We start from the raw sequence: 15,817 nt of genomic DNA on the forward strand, positions 1-15,817 counted from the left end.
AGCACTGGTACCCGCGTTCAGATCATTAATCTGATTCAGATTCAGATTCAGATCAGAACCTTATCAGGTTCAGCATGCTTCCACATGGTAACTCTCCAGGACAGGTTAGAGTAACTCCTCCATAAATGAAAACAAGTACAACTTCCACAGCACTTTGTCATCCATCCAGATTATTCCAGTTCCTTTTTACAGACGGCACTTGAATGCCTGCTCGCTGGGGTAGGTGGTTTTCACCACACCCATGCCACCAGGACCCATCACCCTGGCTGTGCTGCTGTGGAAACTTGTATCAAGCTCACTCAAGGCTTTCCTATCCTGCTTCACACCAGCAGATATTTGCAGACATGGCTGTCTCCCCCACCACACTTAAAACTCCTTGCCGTCCACATCTTCACAGCATACCCATTACTGTGCACAGTGCTGCGCACTGCACAAGTACTCAGAAGCTGCCTATTTATTAATGCTTCTGGTCCTGCCTTCTCACTGGCTTTCTAACAAAGTAACATTTTAATAGACTCTGAAGAATGACCAGTTCACATTAATGAAAAGCTTTAAAAATATGAAGTCACTTGTTATCTTATTACTTCAAAGCACCTGAATGACAGTCGCTAAACAGGTACCTAGGTAGTGCTGGCCAGACATGCATGAGAATGTGGCTTGAGTGGTGAGGCTGGCAGGTTATCAGCAAACCTGCCTGAGAGCGGGTGTCGTGACAACAGCACAGGTTCTAGAGAAACTGGTGTTTGAATCCCAGCTCCACTGCTCAGCCACTGCTGATAGTGGGTAAGTACTCTCACCTTTCAGGGAATTTAGAGATACAATTAGAATAGGGAATAGGGAAGGCACTACTCCTAGAGCTGAGCACAGTGCCTGGGATCTGGCAGGTCCTCAGGAAATGCCAGCTCTCTCCCATCTGTGGTCTCCATGTCTGTTCATAGCATTTCCCCCTCCTAACCACACACGCTGGCAGTCTTCAAAGCCTCCCTCTCCCTCCCCTCCTGTCCAATCAGATGCCAGGCCCTGTTGTTTCTACTGCCACAGTGTTTCCCACATACCCTCCTTTCTGTGTGACACAGAGATGCCCCAGCGCTCTAGGGTCATGGAAGGTTCTACCTGCCTAGGGAAGGAGGGTAGTCAGGTGGCTTAACAGACAAGGGGACACTGAGATAAGTGTTGAAAAATTAATAGCATTTCTACCAAAGCAGGAAGAAAGGAGGCCCCTCAGGCAGGCCATTTCAGGTAGGAGGAAATGTGTGAATGAGCTCCACACACAGAGCACAGTTGGAGAGCTATTCCTTTGTTTGCCTGAGGAAAGGGGGAGATTGGGATTAGGGTCAAGCAAACGAGGTTTAACAGGAGTCAGAGGAGAAGGGCCTTATGTCGGAGTAAAAAGGTGTCCCCAAACTCCCTGGCCATCATAGACAGCTCCTATTGCGTTCTATTGTCCTTTTGCTTGGACCTTTATTATAGGGCTTTGCACACTTGACCTCTGTTATGACTATCCATGCAACTTTTATCTAGTACACTTAAGGGCAAGTTCATTGAAGATGGGGGCTTATGCCTCCTTCTGCCTTTTTCAAGATAAAAATCTATAATGCCTTAGACGTGGAAAATGCTCAATAAACATGGGTCATGTTGAATCTGTTTTCTACATATGCTTCTTGACATAGTTACAAATGAAAAACTATGTTTTATATGTATTATATATATATTCCTTATAGGATTATTTACATTATCATTTTATCAAAATGATGATAAAGAGGACTTATTAAGTAACAGCTTTCACTCAACTTTTTCTGAATCACAAAATTTTTAAATTAGGAGAGTCTGAAGTACAGAGATGACATTATTATAGCTGCTTATGATGACTCTATACTAAATGATGCACACTTTTTTGCCTTGAACCTATGATTACAATAACAACATATACCCACATCAATATTCATACGTACACAATTTCAATTCAACAAATAATTCTTGAGCCCTTGAGATGTGTTAGTCACTGTATTTACTGGGGATATAAAAATAATGCCCCCTATGGTAATTATGCAACAACGGGCTACGTTTATGGTCAGAGACAAAAATGAAACAGAAAACCTGAGACTCACAGAGTGAAGTGAATCTCTCAGTTAGGGGCCAAGGACAGATTCAGACTGTTGTCTCCTGACTTCAATTTAGTTCTATTTCTATTATAGTTTCCTATTTCTCAGCAAGTACCAATGTGCTCATACTTGTGAGCTGTTTGCCTGAGACTTACCAACAACTTGTTGGGAAAGGATTTGTGCCTGAAAAATGTTGGTTAGCTCTTCAGTGATTAATGATCTTGGCATCACTAAACCCTATGCTTTATCTAACAACAAATCTAGACAGCGGACCTGACACAGAGCTTTATACGAATGAGTTATTTAATTAATGAAGATAGATGTGAAAATCTAAGCAGCACCCCACTACCTGATCTGGCAACTACAAGACCTCTGAACAAAAGGCCACTAAAGTGCACAGCTGTCACAAAACTCACGAATATCTTTGTAGGAATATCATGAACCCATTTCGAAATCTCACGCAGTTAAACCCGATGTCAAATTAGAAGCAAGAAATGTAGGAATAGCAGTGAAAAGTGATGAGGCAAGTAAGAAAGGTGAAAAAGCATGGAATCCGCAAGCATTTAGCATAGATGTTGTGTCTGAATGTGTGTGCATGCACACATGTGTGTTCTCCAAATGCACAATCATTATCTGATGTTAATTATAGAGTGATATTAATTACAAAAGCATCATCCCTCAAGGGAAGAGGTAAATAATGTATCATTGCCTTCATCTGTGAGGTAGGGAAGGACACATTTTATAGACTTAAATCGCAATTGGTTAATAATTTTAAAGCATCCATATAAGTTAATTTCTTTGATGTGTAAAATTCAGACATGAGTTACTTCTGATAAAGCCAGATAGATAAGAAATGTGATTGCTTTACATTTACTGATGATTAAAATTCAGGCAGATAGTTTTCATATGCATTAAAATGAATATTGGACAACACGGCTAAATGAGGCTCACAGACTTACTGGAGAGTAGGATATCGAGTTGGAGTATAAAGTATTCCCAGATTCATTTGAAACTGAGCATTTTTATATGCTAAAATTACTTTTTAAAAAGTCTGGCTTAAAAAGTATCTTTACATTTTCTTTCCTTTGTTCATAAGTAAATTGCAATATTCTGCAGAACAGTGATAATGACGTCATGTTCCACACACCACCAGAGGGTTCCAGGGGACCCTCAGACCCTTTTAGAGTAGACCCAACAGCTGGTTGTAGTGCACCATCTAGTGGCTGAAGGAATCACAGATGCCTGAATGTTTCTTGTACTGCATTTTCGAAACACTATGATATATTTAGAAAATAAGAGAATTGTAAATAGCAGTTCCAGATTTGTAAGACTATTTCCCTCTAAAACTTATATTTAGATCATTTAATAAGTAATAAAATTCTTGACATGAGGGAAAATCATAGTAACATGCTAGTTATGTATAACAAAGGCTTAGATGGCCATTAATTTAATTATACTGCACATTCATTTTAAATACACTGTCCACTGCTTCACGTAGAGGAGACACAATCTATACCAGTGAAGGGGAACACTGTACCTGCTGACAGGATTGCTGTATAGGATTGCTGAGATACAGTTTTTTCCTCCTTTTTACTGTGCCTTAAACAATTTACCACAGGTGAGTGTTAGTAAAGGCATTTAAAAATGTTCGGGCAAGTATTTATGTTATTATCTAAACTGCACAGTCATGACAATAACTTACATCATTTTTAAATTTAAAAAGGCATTCTGCAGAATTTCTCTTTTTACTCTAAATCGCTATTATCTAGAAAATGTTCCTCTTTTCTACCAATGTGTTCAATTTACTGTGTGAGTCCTAAATAGATGACTGGTCATGTGCTAATAATGTACAAAAGATCAAGTGTTAAAGGTAAAATTAATGTGACTTTATCAAAGAAAATTTCTCAGGGCTACTTGCTCACCTCCTATAGCGTGCATAGATCTTATAAGTCATGTTATAATCCCACACGCCACATTCATTGTGATTGGTCACACACAAATAACTTACTCAATGTGCCTGGAGCAAAGGTAAGGCTAACATATTTGTTAAAAGCAAAGCAAGCCAACCTCAATCCCTATACAGCTAATGTTGATTTCATCTTGAACGCAAAGTTGAGAAATCTCGCATAGAATTATAAATCAGAAACAAGTATGGGCTCCCTCTGAACCAAGTGGCAGTAAATCAACCAAATCCCATTCTTTCTTTTTAGAAGTACTATTATTTGCTAATTTAGGAGGCTATGTCTCGCAGAGTAAGAATCTCCTTGTGAAGTCGATGAATGGATTTGGGATGCCTTGGTTTGGAGCAGGGATTTCACAAGGACATCCTGATGTAGCTGTGAGACCAAGAAAGACGGGTTGGAGGTAGGACGATTAGGTGGATGTTTAGCTATTCGTTAATGAATTAAGAACCACTTGGACGGAAGTCTCTAAGATCAGATCTCAGGGCTTTGTCCTTGAACCTGTCCTACTTAATACCTGGCAAATATGGAGAAGCTGAAGGACAGAACTAAAATACTAAATGCAAGGCAGGCAGGGAGAGAGTTCAATGTCATTTCAACTTATTGGGAGAATGGGCCCCAATATCAAATGGATATAGAATAATTATTTTCCAGACTTGAAAGGGCAGGTGCAGCCCTCAGAATACCAATTCTGTCCTGTATCTCCTACAAGAGATCAGCCAGCCTGCAGTGAAAAGTGTCCAGGGAGAAGAAACGCACTACTCCCAAGGGAGCCATCCCTTGAGGGACAGGTCTAACTACAAACACAACACTGAATGTTCAGGTTTAAAAAAAAAATTCTTAAATTTTTTATTTATTTTTGTGAGCAAGAGAGACAGAGTGTGAGTGGGGGAGGAGCAGAGAGAGAGGGAAACACAGAATCCGAAGCAGGCTCCAGGCTCTGAGCTGTCAGCACAGAGTCCGATGTGGGGCTCAAACTCATGAATTGTGAGATCATGACCTGAACCAAAGTTGGATGCTTAACTGACTGAGCCCCTGAATGTTTAGGTTTTAAAAGAAACCAGTTATAGGTACAAGGGATGGGCAAGATGTAGTGTTCAGCACATTTTGATTTAGCTGACTTAAGAAAGAGAGTCAATTGCCAGAAGACTTAATACACTTTTTGCATTTTAAAACCTCTTTCCTCCATTTGTGGTGTGAAAATTTTAAAAGACACAGTGACGCGTTGGAATACAGCTAGAAAGACGTGGCTAAGATGACTGAGGACACCTGGTTTGGAGAAATGAAGATGCAAGTGGTTGATGGTGGGGTTTCGAGGGGCACCAGGGCCAGGAAGTGGAAATGAGAACATAATTGGAGCTATTCCATTTACCCAGGAAGTACTGAGAGCCGAACAGTGTCATAACAGGCAATTCAATACCGTATGAGGGGAGGACTTGGTCCTCAGAAATGTCACCCAACTTGTCTTGCAGAAGAATCAACCGTCTGCCACTTGGAAGTTACTAAAAATCACTGCTACGGGAACAATACTTGACCAGGAGACACCATTATACAAAGGAGGTAACGACAGCTGCAACCACCTGGTGTTGTGACGATCCAATAAAAGAAAAGATGTGTGCGTGTGCAGAAAACTGCATCGGAATGACTTGTTCTTTGTAAGAGATGACACCCAAGGGATTCCCCTAGTTAGGGAACAAAGTAGACTCTGTGGCGTACAAGGTCCATTTGGACCCTAGGAGTCTATGATTTCATCTTATTAATAACCCAAGCTAATTAATTCTGCTTCAACATTCAAAGTTTATAATGCTTTGAATTATACATCATGTCTCCCCTACCTTCATAGTCTATGTCAAATCCCTTAATGCCATGAAGTTAGATCCTTTAATAGTACCTAATTAAACCACTTCCTCTTGTTCACTGTTCATCATTCGGATAAACGGAATAGAGACGTCTGTGTACAAATGACGTTAATATGTATTTCAGTATGCTTGAGGAAAATAGAAATAACTTGAAATATATGGTGGTTTACTGTAGATAGATCCTTCTTTTTTTTTTAATAATAGAAATGCTCCCTTTAAAACTCAGTATTATGACCTGATCATACTTAACGACTATGATTTATGTTCATTATCCACGGACAGGATGGAACATGCTTATTTGATTTTCATGTTTTTATATTCATTCTTTGCCTAAATGGTAAAGAAACGGATTCAAAAATAATGTCTAAGAAATGAAATAAAAACCTCTCCTGGGGAAGCTCGGAATCAATGGAGAGGCAAGAATCTGGAATTAAGTACAAAAAGGAAAAGGATTGGGAACAGGGATGAAAGATGAGGAGAAGTATGCAAAATATGCTGAATTATTGGAAGTATTAAAATTATATGTTATATGTTAGATGAGCAAAAGTAAGCTTCAGATTCTACAATGCTTTTTTGACCTCAGGCAAGCCTCCTATGCCATAACTTCATCACACACACACAGACACACACACACAATGCCCGGTCTCAGTGTTTGCAGAGTCATGGAGCAGATTCTGTAAAGTACCTTTGGAAACCATCTAATACCATGAGTAAATAAATGGCAAAGAATGCTGGCTTAAATGATTTTGCTACCTCAGCTGGGAAACGGTTTTCATAGTGTGGTTATTTTAATATATTTGAGATGGCAATACTATTCACACAGCCCAATGGGAGTCTGTTACACTTGAAGTTTCCAGTTAGAGGCAGGTGCTGGTGTCTGATTCCTGTTGAGGAGAGTCACTGGACTCCCCTTACTCCACATGTAGCATTTTGCTACCAGGAATTTCCAGGAATGTGTGTGAATGGGTTTCCCTCTTCTACCTGCTTCTTTGAGCTTCACACATTCTAGTCACCACTTTTCCTAGAAATGGTAGTGTAACTGTGGGGCCCTCCTTATACCTCCAGTCTCTTCCCAGAGCTTTCCGCCTTCCACTGGTGGCTCCCAACAGGATTCAGGAGCCAAGGAAGCCAGGGGATGCCAGCTAAGGGACACACAAGGCAGAGGATGGAAGGGGTGGGTGGATCAATACATGGACGGGTGGAGAGGGTGACGGCTGGGGGGATGGGTGGGTGTGTGGATGAGTGGATGGTGACAAAGTCAGTAAATCATATGTGGTCTCAATTTCCTAAAATTCCTCTCTCTATATCCACGATGCCAGTGAGATGAAATGGAATCATGTGGAAATATTTTTTAAACTCTTTACAGTGCTATGTGTAGGTCGATTTATTTTATTTTTTTGGTTTACTTATTGGGTTATCTGGGGGACGAGACCGGGGGGAGAAAAGCGTGATCTAAGTGGTGGTTAAAATGCTAACTTTAAGAAAACAGAACAATTTTGTTCAGCTTGTTCTTCAATGTGCTTTGTGGATATTTTAAAACCCGCTAAACTAGACAGTGATTAAGTGGCAACACTGATCATAGAAGAAGGCTAGATCCCTGTGTCATACCATCGTAAACCTCCTTAAGACACAGAAGACTTCCTTCATTGGTTGCTAAAGTTCACTAAGACTTAAACCTTTTTCAGCTGAGAGAGGGGATCATTCCACTCAGAAAGGAAGCCAATTTGAGGTGGCTGGGTAACAAGCAACACAGCATTCCAGCACGCTCACGACCCCGGAAGCAATCAGTGGCCCCCTCGGGATTTTCCCTGACCCCCCACCCCCCCACCCCAGTGAGAAGCCCTGTAACACGGTACCTGTATGTGTCCTTCGGTGAGCCTTCAGGTGAGAACTTTTTGTGTATACTTTGTTGCATCCCTCAAAGTCACATCTGTGGATGCGCCGTTTTCTGGAGTCTGGGGATTCAGACCGCCTCTGGCGTCTTGTGCTCTCAATACTAAATGGTGAAATTGAACTGGAAAAAGAAAAACCGGAGTTAAGTGGTGAGAAACACACAGCACTCTGCTTTATTCTAGTGGCACGAGACCTCCGTCTCATGGTCTATAGCCTCATATAAACTCGAGGCCCCAGGTCCCTACTTCCCACTGTCACTCTCTTGGACATATTTTATTTCTTAATCTCGAAGACAGTCAGCTTGACCTATTTTTGACGGAACGCTCCTCTAGAGAGAAAGCTATGCTAAAACAACAAGACCAAAACAAAAACTGAGTGGAAGCAGTGGTAGGGATCCTTGTTATCAAAAGAAACAATCTGGAACTTCTGAATGACACTTACAGACAATATTTTTGGAAGCCCTGCTATAGACAGACAAAATGAGTGCATTTAATAAGGAACACAAGGGTCTGAATTGCACGTGAAAACATATAAAATTGTGTAAAATCACAAGGTACATCTCAAAACAAGTGAGGTCAGGCTGAAAGAAATGACATCAGTACGTCAATAACATGACTCACGACGAGCTATTTCTGTTCACTAACATGCACCTGACATTTAACTTTTCCAGTTGGTGGTTTTTCATGGTGAGGAATAAAGTACATTGTATTTAAAGATTAGCTGTACCACCATTATGAGAAAGTTTTAACTATGAAATTTGGCCCTGACTTGCACGTTGTTTAATCTTCATGCCACAGTAGAAAAACAGGATTAGTTTGTAACGTCAGGTAATTGATTAACATGTACTTCTTCAAACCTTGATCTCTTTTGCTTGAGGTAGAAACGAAGAATATGACTAATCGTCTTTAGTTATCCATGGAGTTCTTTACTATTATTATGAAATACAACACAAAAGCAATCATCCGTATTTCTACCACACAAAATTTACCACTGTTAATATTTTCTTCCAGCTTTTTTGTGTCTTGACGCTTTTTAAAATTCATTTTTATTAGTAAATCACCTCTTTTTAAAAAGCTGAATGACTCTGAGCAAGAGTTCTTTGAAGTGAAGTTGAAGCTTTACCTAAGAAGATCACAGATGAAGACTGACCCCGCCTTTGTCTTCCATCCGCTTCCTCTCTGCGTAAACTTCTGCTACCAGTTTTCTCGGAATTCTTCCAATTCTTCCAAATGATCCTTACCTATACATATCTACAGTCATAGAAATTCATAATGTTGCTTGGTTTTTTAAGAGCCGTGTAAATATCATGTTGTTCACATCATTTTGCAAAGTGCTCTACACTTGCCTTTTCTTCACTCAGCATGAAGCATTTGAGATTATCCACGCTGATGCCAACACTGGAGTTTATACTTGTAGTGCTATGTACCACCACGCCTCCAGTCTAAGATATCTTCCTTTTATATTTAAAAAATTTTTTTAATTAAAAATTTTTTTTTTTACATTTATTTATTTTTGAGAGACAGAGAGAGACAGAGCACAAGTTGGGGGAGGGGCAGAGATAGAAGGAGACACAGAATCTGAAGCAGGCTCCAGGCTCTGAGCTGTCACCACAGAGCTCCATGCGGGGCTCAAACTCACAAACCGCGAGATCATGACCTGAGCCGAAGTCGGACACTCAACTGACTGAGCCACCCAGGCACCCCTTCTTTTTATAGTTTAATGTCTCTAAAATCAGTAGCTTCTTACAATTTGATAGCTTGTCATAGTTTAATGGCATAATTTTTTTCTTTGTTAGCGGTACGTAAGTAATGGTGCATTTTACAATATGTGGTATTTTAAACTTATTTCAGGGGTTGGTAAGATTTTTCAGTAAGTGGTTAGACGGTAAATATTTTGTCTTGACTTTGAGAGCCATACGGCATACATTTAACAAATCAACTCTGCACTTGTAGCATGAAAGTAGCTACAATACATAAATAAGAGAGCATGGCTAATGTTCCAATAAAACTTTATTTACAAAACAGTGGGTTGCACTTGCGTCCAGTGGTTGACACATGACTTAGATGAAATATGGTCCAGTGAATATTTATCCCAGAGTCTTAAAATCTATTTCCTAAGGGATGGACATTTAGATTATTTTTTGAAGTTTATTTATTTAACAGAGAGAGAGAGAGAGAATGAGGGGGGAGGGGCAGAGAGAGAGAGGGAGAGAGAGAATCCTAAGCAGTCTCCCCACTGTCAACGCAGAGCCTGATGCAGGGCTCAAACTCATGAACCATGAGATCACGACCTGAGCTGAAATCAAGAATTGGTTGCTTAACCAACTGAGTCACCCAAGCGCCCCTAAATTGTTTCTAGTATTTCACTGTAACATTGCTCCCCAATGTTTCCTTCTATGGTAATTGCCTTTTAAGTTTTCGATGTGTCTTCTCCCTTTGACAAATAACAGGGCAGCAGCCAAAGCTTTCTATTAGTAGCTAAGACAAAATATAAGTGGTGTTTATCTACTTGTGTCTTAAAAAGTTTTATGCAAGATCTTTATGAGTAGAAGAAAGAAAATATGGGGTGGCTTAGCCACTTTTTCCAGCTTTCCCATGAATCAATGTGGATTTGTGGTTTTCCACACACCGACTCAGTTGTGGTGACTGGAGCCTATTGTGAAAAGAGTCAAAATAGTGTGACTGGCCTGTCCATGAAAGAACAGCTTCGGTCACTCCTGCCAAGGTACGCTCTGGCATAAGGTGCGATTCTGATGAACAAAATGGTATGTGTGACGACAGGGCAACAGTAATTCATTTCTTGTATATCAGGTCATGAAAATAAATATGGATCTTGGCACCGGGGACCTCAAAAACAGAAACTTCTGTGTTGTGATACATTTTGACGTCTTTTAAATCAAGAGAAAATGATATGGTATCTGTTTCCTTCAAATTATAACTTAAAGTTATACTTGCTACACAGTCATAAGCACCAGTTTAAATGTACCTATGCATAACCACACACATATATCGTTATGCCCGCAGTTTATTTTAGCTATTTATCTTGAGATGTATTCATGTATGCAGAGAGAAGTAAAAAAATAAATCTGAAATTAAAACCAGGTAACTACCGAGCATGTCTTTAAGGGACCAATGGTGTAATGCTGCTTTCCAATCCTGTCAATCATGAACTATGTGGCAGGTGGGTAAGGAAAGCAGAGGCCACAGAATGGCATGATATTACTACACCAAGAGTCCTGAATTTACACCAAAATGAAGACATGTTAGGCGGACGGCCCTAATGCTAAAAACTTCACCCCCTGGTTTTTCCTCATTTAGGAAATGGCCTGTTGTAGTCCATTATGAAGAACCACCCCCTAAAGGTATCTATGCCATGAAAATAAGAAATAATTTTCAGGGCGCCTGGGTGGCTCAGTCGGTTGAGCGACCGACTTCGGCTCAGGTCATGATCTCACAGTTTTCGAATTCGAGCCCCGCGTCGCGTGGGGCTCTGTGCTGACAGCTCAGAGCCTGGAGCCTGCTTCAGATTCCGTGTCTCCCTCTCTCTCTGCTCCTCCCCCACTCATGATCTCTGTCTCAGAAATAAATAAACATTTAAAAAAATTTTTTTAAAATAAAAAAAAAAAGAAAGAATTTTCTAAAAAGTATGTAGAATGAAGAGCTGCACCAGGCTGAGCTGGCTTGGAAACGATATCCAGTGGGGAAAATTTCTCCTGGCTCCCCTTTTCAAATGGCAGAGGCATCCTCCGAAGATGCTGAAGAACCTTTGGCTAGGCTGTGCCTTTCAGAACCACTTGCTGTATCTCTTTGTGGAAAAGTAAGAAGTGGGGCTGGAGTAGACAGGGATCAAAAGAGCAAAATGACTTCAAGAACGCAGGAAGACGTGAGGACAGTCCCACTCCATGCAGGACCGCTGCTCTGCTGGGGCTCATGCACAAACCCAGATGGCAGGCACTGGAGGGGGAAGACAACCAGAGATTGGGGGTTGGGCCAAGCCAAGTTCGTGGCAGGAAATGGGACAGTCAAGGCACTGGTGCCAAGCATCTCTAGAGCTTAGGACACTATGAGCATTCAAGAAATGTTTCCTAAATTGAATGAATGAATGAATGAATGAATGAGTGTATTAAGTCAGGTATTCCTAATTTTTAAATTAAAATAATCATTCAATTAATCCTTACTTGGCTAATTAATCCTAACTAGGATTCTTTTATTTCAAGTCTTTGGTTAATGGTCATTCAATTCTTTACTCTTATTCTCATTTCCCTAAACTTCATATTTTTAACACTATTATGAATGGCTACTGAGTATCAGAACAGTCTGGGTAACCATTAAAACCGCATGTACGTAGGTGTCTCAGTTCTTTGCTCTAAGTCAAGAGAATGGCAGCATTCTAAAGCACTCCTTACAATTAAAATTCTCAGTGGAACCACACTGAGACCGCCCGGAACATGTCTAGGATGCTGGTGAATGAAATAAAAATCTTCCTTTTGATGCTGGTGTGCATGTATTGAACACGGGAGGGTGAACAGTGACCTTCCTCCTCAGCAGTAGCGTCCTGTCCTGTCCTACTCTGAGGCTCACCAGCAGGGGCATCTGGTAACAGAACAGCTGTACTTATGCTTTGGGTGTTTCTATTCTGCCCTTTCCACGCTTTCTGAGCGATGTGCCCTTTGTTGAGAAGGCCCTTAAGGTATCCCCAAACACATGCAAATTGGTCCTGTGCTTCGAAAGTTGGTCTTGTTCTGAAGAATGGAAATGCGCAAATACACTGCAGCCTACGCCAGCACAGGATTCTTCCAATAATCCTTAGTAATAAGCTTGGTATGATGAAAATGGTAGAGGTAAAACGGTTGCCAGTGTGTTCCCAGAGACTGTACGAAAGGCATCTGCACAGTTCAAAAGAACAATAACTAAAGGCCCACTCCCTTCCCCAGAAGGTTAGACCATTTGGAGTAGTGAATGAGCGCCTGAGGGGGCCTCACAGGCACTGCGTTGTAATAATTAGATCTACAGAGAACAAATGAGTGAATCATGACTTCGGTTGCACAACAGTCCCACTTGGAATGGCAAGTTAAATTAGAATTAAACCCAGAGAGGCTCGAAAAGTCACATCCAGGAACAGCTCTATTTAAATAGAAGGCACCGCGTGCCTGCCATGAAAGAAATTAAGGTTAACTGTAATCAGCAGGTAATAAAAGACCATTTGTCACGTGTGACCTTAGTGTGATGAGGTGCCCTTCACTGAAATTGAAGTTTCTATAGGTGTTTGGAAAAAAAAAGAAAAAAGAAAAAAGAAAAGAAAAGAAAGCCAGGACATTCTTTTAAGGCTGAAAAAAGAAAGAGGACACATGCATCCCAAATTTTAAAACAAGAACAGAAAACAGTGGCGTAGAAGGTGCTTTAGCAAGTTCACAGGTTCAGTCTCAACAGACCTCCAAGGAGCATGGCTGTGGATAACAGCGATAGCTGACATTTACAGAAGGCTTACCATGCTCCAGGCGTTGCTCTAAAGGCTTTAAGCTTCAAAGCAACTTTGTGAGGTCGATATTATTACTATCCCTCGTTTAAAGGTAAGGAAACGGAGGCATAGAGAAGGCCAAGGCCAAAACAATGTAGGTGGCCACACCAGGAATTGAACCCAAGTGGGTGACTCTAGAACCCAATCTTAATGATTACCTTCTTCGGACTCGGATAGATACAGGTAACATAAACCAGCCTAGGATAAAATGTGAAAATGCGACAAAATAATCTGTATCAATTAAATTTTCCCTCTAGCCCAATTATAGAAAACAACAGCACATAAAAGCATTCTTAAATGTACTCTGCTATAATAAGACATATACTTTTCTCTTGAGAATTTTAAGGTAAACAGCTTTATAAATACTGCCAGTAGAGGTATTCACTATAATTACTTACTGTTAATCTACCTAAGAAAATACTTTCCTAAGTTGTTGTGGAAAAAATATTTATTTCCAGGGAGATGTTTTTCGAAGGCTGAGCCTGGCAGTGGTATGTGATTATGTCTCCCTTGACCACCAAGGCCACAGAACTAGTGTTTTCCTTGACATTCCAGTTTATTTACAATTGTACCAAAAATGATTTTGAGTTGGCTGCACTGATAGAGTTACCTTAAGGGAAGGGAGAACATTCAGTTTTAAAAATACACTTTATGCCATTTTCGGAAGTTTATTTTAAAATTATTTTGAATGGGGCGTTAAATATTACTTACTGGGATTGTGAATTAGCTTCTGCCACAGAATACAAGTAAGAACGAACCACTCCCTTGTTAGTAAATCAAACACTACACTGGGAATGAAATATCGAGGCCATAAGCCAAAAAAGAAGTTGATGAGACTTTCAGTTAACCAGACATTACATAAATCTTAGTAATAGAGCTTCTGTTCACTTGGACAAGCCAGATATTTGCATTTTTTTTTTTGCAGGCTTTCTCTCAGCCACTAGATGGCTCTCGGGAGCAGGAATCTTTGTATCTGTCCTTCCATACTGTAACAGATTCTGTCTAGCTGCTATCAAACCAAATCAGTGTTTTTCTAGGATATTAATTGGGGAAAAGGTGCTATTTAGATACACTCACTATCTATTCCCTAGAAGCTACATCCCAAGGCAGTGCAGATTCACCAGCATGAAGTTCCTCTTTCATTGCTGCCTGCAGATTCCTACGGAAAACTACTTTTGATAACAAATTGAAATTGTAAGATTAGTAGTTGTCGACCTTTCCAGAAGCTGTGACTAAGGCATTATACCGCTTCATGTTCAAATCTGGATTCAATAAAAATAAATCCATTTTCACAAAATGTATAAAGAGTAATACATTTGCTAAAATATGTCAACAAGCTTAATCTTAGCATATACTCAACTAGAACTTGGCACTTTTTTTCATATGAACAGAATATGCCCAAAATGTAGTTCTAATTATTGTTTTATGTTAATAAATAAAGTCTCCTACTAATTACAGATAATAATTTTATGAATGAGGTTTTTTGGGAGGTGGGTTTGTGGATAGACTCAGTATATCATGATTTTTACCTAAGTATAACAGCTGTTACTAAGTCTTTTTCATCACTTGCTAGACCATTAAAATACTCAAAACTGTTATGGGCTTATATTTCTGCTCTTTTTTTGATTCATCACATTTTAGCAAGTTAAGATCATAAGTTGCAGTAACAAAAGGCTTAAAGATAAAACAGAAAAAAAAGGAACCAGTTAACGGCATTAGCTGTGATTGGTTTTATTATCAAATTTAGGATGAATTTAGATTACAAGCTGAGAGGGGATTGTTCATTAACAAAAGAGATCCATTTCACAGGGCAGTATCTATTCAAAATAGCTACTGTGGGGTGGGGTGGGGCACCTGGGTGGCTCAGTCGGTTAAGCATCTGACCTCAGATCAGGTCACGATCTCACAGTTCCTAGAGTTCCAGCCGAACTTTGGGCTCTGTGCTGACAGCTCAGAGCCTGGAGCCTGCTTCAGATTCTTTGTCTGCTTCTCTCTCTTTCCCTCCCCCACTATCTGTCTCTCTCAAAAATAAATAAACGTTAAAAAAAATTTAAAAAGTTAGTTTGGGGAAATGCTGTATGCATTGCAAAGACTTTATCCCATCAAATCAATTCATAGTATCGGCTGAAACAAGTGTGGATTTCTGAATTACACTGGACACTGAATAGAAGACACATTGTACTGAAATATTCCAATGAACTTTCCGCAGAATTTCTTCAGAAAACATCAGGGTTGAAACTCTGTTTTATGCCAGGAGTTGTAGCTTAATGGATCATCTGAATCTTACACTTACTAGGTGTAAAAAGGAGCAATTATTTAAACCTGAAAGCCTTTAAGGCAGGCCCTGTTCTCTCCAGTTGCCATAAGTCCTACTGTTACCTATTGCCTTACAAGGCAGCGCTTTACATTAATCTTCAGGGTATTGTCAATGAACCCATCTGATTTGGAGATCCTCTAGAATCCTGCTAGGTTAAAAAAAAAAAAA

The 15,817-nt window shown here is 40.1% G+C and overlaps 1 protein-coding gene across 4 annotated transcripts in view; it reads right to left on the reverse strand.

The window, feature by feature from the left end:
• The window catches only part of KLF12 (KLF transcription factor 12), a 435,411-nt gene that overhangs the window by 13,172 nt on the left and 406,422 nt on the right, over positions 1 to 15,817 (reverse strand). For all 4 annotated transcript variants that reach the window (XM_049647469.1, XM_049647471.1, XM_049647468.1 and 1 more), the window contains one exon: positions 7,779 to 7,936. In XM_049647469.1, the coding sequence (XP_049503426.1) occupies positions 7,779 to 7,936 (158 nt within the window). The remainder of the gene's footprint in view (positions 1 to 7,778; positions 7,937 to 15,817) is intronic.

This window comes from Panthera uncia (genome assembly GCF_023721935.1).
Source record: "Panthera uncia isolate 11264 chromosome A1 unlocalized genomic scaffold, Puncia_PCG_1.0 HiC_scaffold_16, whole genome shotgun sequence".
Lineage (NCBI taxonomy): Eukaryota > Metazoa > Chordata > Mammalia > Carnivora > Felidae > Panthera > Panthera uncia.